The 6431-nt window shown below is 34.8% G+C and overlaps 1 protein-coding gene across 1 annotated transcript; it reads left to right on the forward strand.

Annotated features, from left to right (window-relative positions):
• Positions 1 to 1821: 1821 nt before the first annotated feature.
• Positions 1822 to 4823, forward strand: LOC141685552 (protein HOTHEAD-like). The gene is made up of 6 exons (XM_074490646.1): positions 1822 to 1957; positions 2147 to 2501; positions 3124 to 3440; positions 3544 to 3932; positions 4046 to 4548; positions 4651 to 4823. Exons 1-6 carry the CDS (start codon positions 1822 to 1824, stop codon positions 4703 to 4705), a joined length of 1755 nt encoding a protein of 584 aa, XP_074346747.1. The 3' UTR covers positions 4706 to 4823.
• The last annotated feature ends 1608 nt before the right edge of the window (positions 4824 to 6431 follow it).

Below are 6431 nucleotides of genomic sequence, written 5' to 3' on the forward strand. Positions count from 1 at the left end.
ATGTGGCCCCAAATACAGAGTTAAAACGTCGAAAATAACAATTACAAAACATTACCAACACCATAGGCTGCAAGATACAAAAGAGCAGGCAAGCCCAAACCTCCAACACCAACCACCAATACCGAAGAATTCAACAGATTTTCCTGACCTGTATCCACAATATAATAAGTATTGCCTTTAAAGCTTTAGTAAGTTCTAGATCTGTTGAAATAAAAACAAACAAACAACACAATCAAACTCGAGTCACTCACAAAATCAAGTAGAAAATAAATAAAACCCAATCGAAAAAGAAAACCACCAAGCTTTGTCAAGAAATTGAAGTTTCTCAAAAACGGGGTTGAATTAATTGAAGATACTCTTTAATTAGGGTTTTAATTCATACTTCTTTCATAGACACAGTAAGACGGTGATGAAGAATTAAGTATTAGTTACAGGGAGATGGTGAGAGAGAGAGAGATGTGAGAGGGGAGAGAGGGCACCAAGAGAGAGTGAGAGCTCTGCAAGAGACAGAAGGGAGTGAGATGAAAGAGGAAGGGTGGGAATTAATTTTTAGTTAAGGGGGAAGGGTGAAATAATTGTGAAATAAGCGGGGAAGTGAGCCCGGGTCTTTTTCCAGTTTTTTAAATTAATCATAGACATCGGCTATTATTTATACCGATGTCTAAAAAAAATCGACAACGATTATGTTTCGGACCGATGTCTAATTCATGTTTCTTATTTTTTAAAAATAACTATCAACATCGGTTATTTCATTGACCGATGTCTAATAAACGCAGTAACATCGTTTTAGAAATAACCGATGTCTAAAATACCTTTGACATCGGTCGTCTGAGCAACCGATGTCTAAGAACCGATGTCTATTGACAGAATTCTAGTAGTGTTACTCTCACACCGGAGGCGCCGCGGGATCCAAACCCCCCTTTCGGTGTTGTTTTATAGGAGCCTACCACAAGTCCACTTTCACAGCGGCAATGATTCAGGCACGGCGTCGAAGGAACAGTCCTGTCACGATGAGTTATCAATGTACAACGTTAACTGGGCACTTTATCTGTTCTGTAGTTAAGTTACAGTATAAGATAAGAATAATATTTTATGGGATTAAACAATTGCATGTTGATAGGTAACCTAATGAAGGTGATTCTTATTTGTCTTCAAGAAAGTCTAATTAATTCCTTTTCCGGTATATCACATTTTTGAAGACTGTCAGCGTTGTATACATATGATTAGACAAATTCAAAATGATAATCAAGCCAACCAAAATAGTAGCGTATCAAAATTATACAAAGGTTATTATAGTTTAATATAATTGATATGGATATGAACTAGAGCTAGCATCTACGAGAGAATATATACTGGGTAACAAATGTAATTGTTTGAACAAAGACCACAAATGTGCACGATGAATTGGTCACATGCACTGCACATGCGTATTATATTATTCCTCCTGATTAATCATTTACAATATTAGTTAAACCATTTGTGAGTTACTTAAATTTGACTTCATAAAAAAATTTAAATTATGTTTGATAATAATGGAGTTATGCTCGAGTTCAAACTTTTCAAATTCTTTATCAAGAAGAATTCAAGTTTTAAATTATCCGGGTCGTAAAATTTGCTAGTCTTATCGAGCTTTTACTATTTTTTATTTTTTTAATAATTAAATTTTTATATAAATATTCAATATTTTATTTATATTTATATATTTATAAATTAAATCGAACTCGAACCGAAACAATCATATTTGAAATTCTTTTCAATATTTAATGAAATCAATACGAGTTTACAAGTCGAACTCGAACTTATAAAATTTAACCTATATGTATGCACTTCTCTTCTCTATATGTACGTCTATCTATAGAGAGAGTTGCATACATATACATTAGTTACGCAGAAGTTGGAGTGCATGCAGCAATTTTACAACATGATGATGATGATTCTTATCAAGTTCTTTCTCCTTGTATCTTTGTTCACCATTGGTTTAGGTCCTTAAATATAGTTTCATTCATGTATAGAAAAAAAATTATGTTAATATGGTTCCTAATATCTTTTGATTTATAGGTTCTTGTTGTTCGCTTCACACGCGAACATTAGGCCATAGATAGACCTAATGCAATGAATATTAACATGTTGTGCATACATAATACAGGTAAGAACACCAACACATGGGAAGAGGAATACCCATTTATCAAGAATGCAAGCTCATTTTCATCAGCTGCCAAAAGCAAAGAATACGACTACATAGTAGTTGGCGGTGGAACATCAGGGTGCCCTTTGGCTGCAACTCTTTCCCAGAACTTCAATGTTCTCCTGTTAGAAAGAGGTGGAGTCCCTTATGGAAACAAAAACACTTCCCTCCAAAACTTTCACATTAATCTAGTAGATACTTCACCGAATTCACCAGCACAATTTTTCGTAGTGGAAGGAGTTTTTAATGTTAGGCCTAGGATCTTGGGTGGAGGCAGTAGCATCAATGCTGGATTCTATTCAAGACCCAGTCTAAGGTATGCTAAATACTTTCGTTCTTCTTGAGAAAGAGTGTAGATATTATTTTGCTGAGTTTTCGAGATACATAAACATACCACCTATACGTTTCCCTTAATTTCCTAGCAGGTTTCTTTTGGCAACTTTAGATGTATCTCAGACTCCGGATAATCCATTTATATATAATCGGATTAATGAAAGGGTTGAGAACATGTTAAGGTGGTTTCAATTATGGTAATTCAGTTTTAATAGATTACAAATTACAAGGACTAGCAGATTGGCCTTCTTTTGAGCAACTAATACATCGAAGCATGATGTCATATGATTCTTTACAGCCTTGAATTTTGCAAGTTAATTCATAGTCTTGCTTTTGAAGTATAGATTCATATAGCTAAGTTTGTTTATCTAATCAACGATTAGTTAGTCAACTATATTAGTCCTTATCTAGGAACATTATTCTAAAGTCAACCATATTAGTTTTATAGTTCAAAGTTTAACTTCAAAACTTGGTAAAATGTCCTCCGTCCCAATTTACGATCAAAGTATAGTCAATTTGACCGGAAAAAAAAATCAAACAAGACAGATAAATTGGGAAGTAATACATATTGCCCTAGTTGTAATAAAATGTAAATGGTTTTGCAGGAGTCTGATGGAACTAGGATTAGACCCAAAACTGGCTTATAAATCATACCCCTGGATTGAGAAACAGATTGTTCAATGGCCAGTACTAAACCCTTGGCAAAGGGCCATAAGGAGTGCTTTATTACAAACTGGGATTACTCCAGACAATGGTTACACTTACGAACACTTGTCCGGAACCAAAATTGGTGGCACCATTTTTGACAAAGATGGCATCCGTCACGGTGCTGCTGAACTACTTAAGTCTGCAAATCCCAAAAATCTTGATGTATTAATTCATGCACATGCTCAGAAAATTGTGTTTGATCAATCTTCTGCAGGTAATGAATCTTGCATAAGATAGCACTTGCGAAAGAAACACTTTTCAGAATATCCATCAGTGAAAAGATTGCTTAATATTTCTAATTTTTATATGACAAACAGGGAAACCGAGGGCTGTTGGGGTAATATTCAAGGATGAAAATGGCGAGCAACATGAAGCAGTACTGTCAAATAATAAAAAGAGTGAAATTATATTGTCATCTGGTGCAATTGGAAGCCCTCAACTGCTGCTACTCAGTGGCATTGGACCAAAGACAGAGTTAGAAAAAATGAACATCACTGTGGTGCTTGACAATCCGTTTGTTGGCAAAGGCATGGCAGACAATCCACAGAATAATTTAGTTGTTCCTTTCAATAGACTAGTTGGGCAATCATTGATTCAGACTGTTGGGATTACACGAGAGGGACTTTATATCGAGGGTATCAGTGGCTTTGGTCAATCCCCTAGTTCGATTCATTACACTCATGATAATTCAACTTCACTTGAAGAGGTTGATTTTTTGACATATAATAAGTTACTTTATTCTTCTTGTTATATTTGCAGACAGATAAAGGAACCCAACTAATACCATTAAGAATTTCATTTTGGTTATTTCATTTACAGCAAAATGAGGAGCTTCCACATGAAGCCTATAATGCAGGTGGTCTACTTTTTAAGATTTCTGATCCATTATCAACAGGAGAGCTGACTTTGAACAACACTAATGCTGATGATATTCCGAATATTTCTTTTAACTACTTCAGCAATCCTCAAGATCTACAGACATGTGTAAACGGTTATCACATTCTTGAGAAGCTTGTCAAAACAAAATACCTAATAGAGTTTATGCAGCCTGGCAATGATACCTTCCAAAAGCTGCTGAAGTTTACTGAAAACGAAACTGTTAATCTGATCCCGAGAACTGCTGATGTTACAAAGTCCTTGGAGCAAAGCTGCAAAGAAACTCTTGTCACAATCTGGCACTACCATGGCGGATGCCACAAGGGCAAGGTTATAAGCTCTGATTATGAGGTTATTGGTGCCCAGGGCCTTCGTGTTATTGATGGTTCAACATTTGTGCAGTCCCCAGGAACTAATCCTCAAGCATCTGTTATGATGTTAGGAAGGTAATTACGATGCATATCACAGAGAGTTCACAAACACACAAACACATACATTAAAAGATGATGCATTTTGTATTAATCTTCATGTTGTCTGCACATGTACAGGTACATGGGCATAAAAATCCTGAGAAAGAGGTTAGGTAAAGCAGCTGGTGTATAATCACAATTACTGCAATTTCTTGCTATTACTTGTGTGTAGCTAGGCCTCCAGACAAATAAGAAAATGTACAGCAAGTCCTTGTTGTATTCACAATATCTATAACCCATCTGGAATATTTATATACGATCGTTACCTATTTGTTTGTAATATATAATATAACCATCTATTATGACAATAATAATCAAATGAGTAAAATTTAGGCTCAACAATAATACTACCATCATTGATATAATAAAGTACCGTCAATTTTCCATAAATATTAAAAACAATAAAACGTTGTCAATCTTTTAAAATATAGACATAATTATATATATTGAATGTATTTTTAATTTACACGAACATTGTTAATTCTTAAATCACATTAATATATAATAATTAACTATTAAATAAGGTGAAAGGTTTGAGAAAATAAAAAGAGATTGTATTTAATCTCGAGTCCCGAAAACATGTCTTCTTAAAGCACTTTTGTCCCGCACTATCTCTGTTTAGCGTCATACTTCCCAGGATTAAACTAGATACTAGTATTATTGATAAATCGAATACACCCTTAGTAAACTTGAACTGAGCCCTAGAACTATCACCGGAATATTTGAAAGCATTAAAGACTGAGGAGAGCGAGAATAAAAGAGGCGGCTCTAATTTTCACAACTTAATAAAAATGGTGTCTTAAGACTCTATTTATAAAGAAAGACTTCAATTTATTTTTCTTTTCGATGTGGTACAAGCTATTTATAAGAAAACTTAAGGAATATGTCCGTGCTACTCCCGATGCGGTACAAAACCCACTTTTCACATTAAAATGTCATACTTTGGAATATCAGTTTTTATTCACCTTTTACTCATTTTGAGCGTGTAATATGCGGTAGAATCTCCTCGTAGAGAAGAATACGTTCCAATAAATATACATCACTAACACATATTGTATCTCGCTCATATACAGTCTCAAAATGATTCACAATTTAGTTAAAAATACTAAGATTTCCAACAATCCCCCACAAATGAGATTGATGGTCAAGTAGCACACACCACATAGACAGACAAACGTGGAGCTTGACTTGGTCATAGTTCTTGTGGTAGGATGTAGCATATGATATGCAGAGAACGCTCCTTGAACTTCGTTCGAATAAGTATACCGACTTTATTGGTAGACAGTATGACACGATGTCCTTGAACTATTCGATCCTTTGTGTAAATGATGATATATTTATCACTATATTTGTTCTATCTCATTCAGTTCTTATTAGGTTTATTTTGTCCCTGGAACATCGTCATGGTTCTCCAAGTGTTTCTAAAGAATTGTGCCTCACAATTCTCAAACTTGAAATCCATGTATTCATCAAAGATCAGTAAAAGCAGAAAGTTTAATCTCGTACCTTACGGGTCTCACTTTTTCCTTATCATAGGAATAGGCCAGGGGTTACCCCCACAGTTATTTGGTCATCATAATTTATTTCTCTTATTGAACCAAGTTCTTGGAATCTCCATTCAGCAAGGTTGGGTGTCCACCATGACACCATTAAACAATAGGCTAGACCCATCCCTCTCGATGACTTCACAACTATCTCTCGGTATCACTAGATTCTCCATCTAGTTAGTGGATTTAACATTATCATTTGACTTAACATAGTCCATTACGATAATTCTCGTTGAGAATTGTTATGCAACACATGTATGTATAATAACAAGACTAAGTCATATTGACAGCACTAAGATTAAGTTGTATGAT

This window comes from Apium graveolens, chromosome 9 (genome assembly GCF_009905375.1).
Source record: "Apium graveolens cultivar Ventura chromosome 9, ASM990537v1, whole genome shotgun sequence".
Lineage (NCBI taxonomy): Eukaryota > Viridiplantae > Streptophyta > Magnoliopsida > Apiales > Apiaceae > Apium > Apium graveolens.

Bases quoted from the DNA above. Each gene is read 5' to 3' on its own strand.
- LOC141685552 (XM_074490646.1), top strand. From the start codon at position 1,822: ATGCACTTCTCTTCTCTATATGTACGTCTATCTATAGAGAGAGTTGCA. The intron at 3,441-3,543 runs GTAATGAATCTT...TATGACAAACAG, and splicing joins GTTTGATCAATCTTCTGCAG to GGAAACCGAGGGCTGTTGGG. The intron at 4,549-4,650 runs GTAATTACGATG...GCACATGTACAG, and splicing joins TCTGTTATGATGTTAGGAAG to GTACATGGGCATAAAAATCC.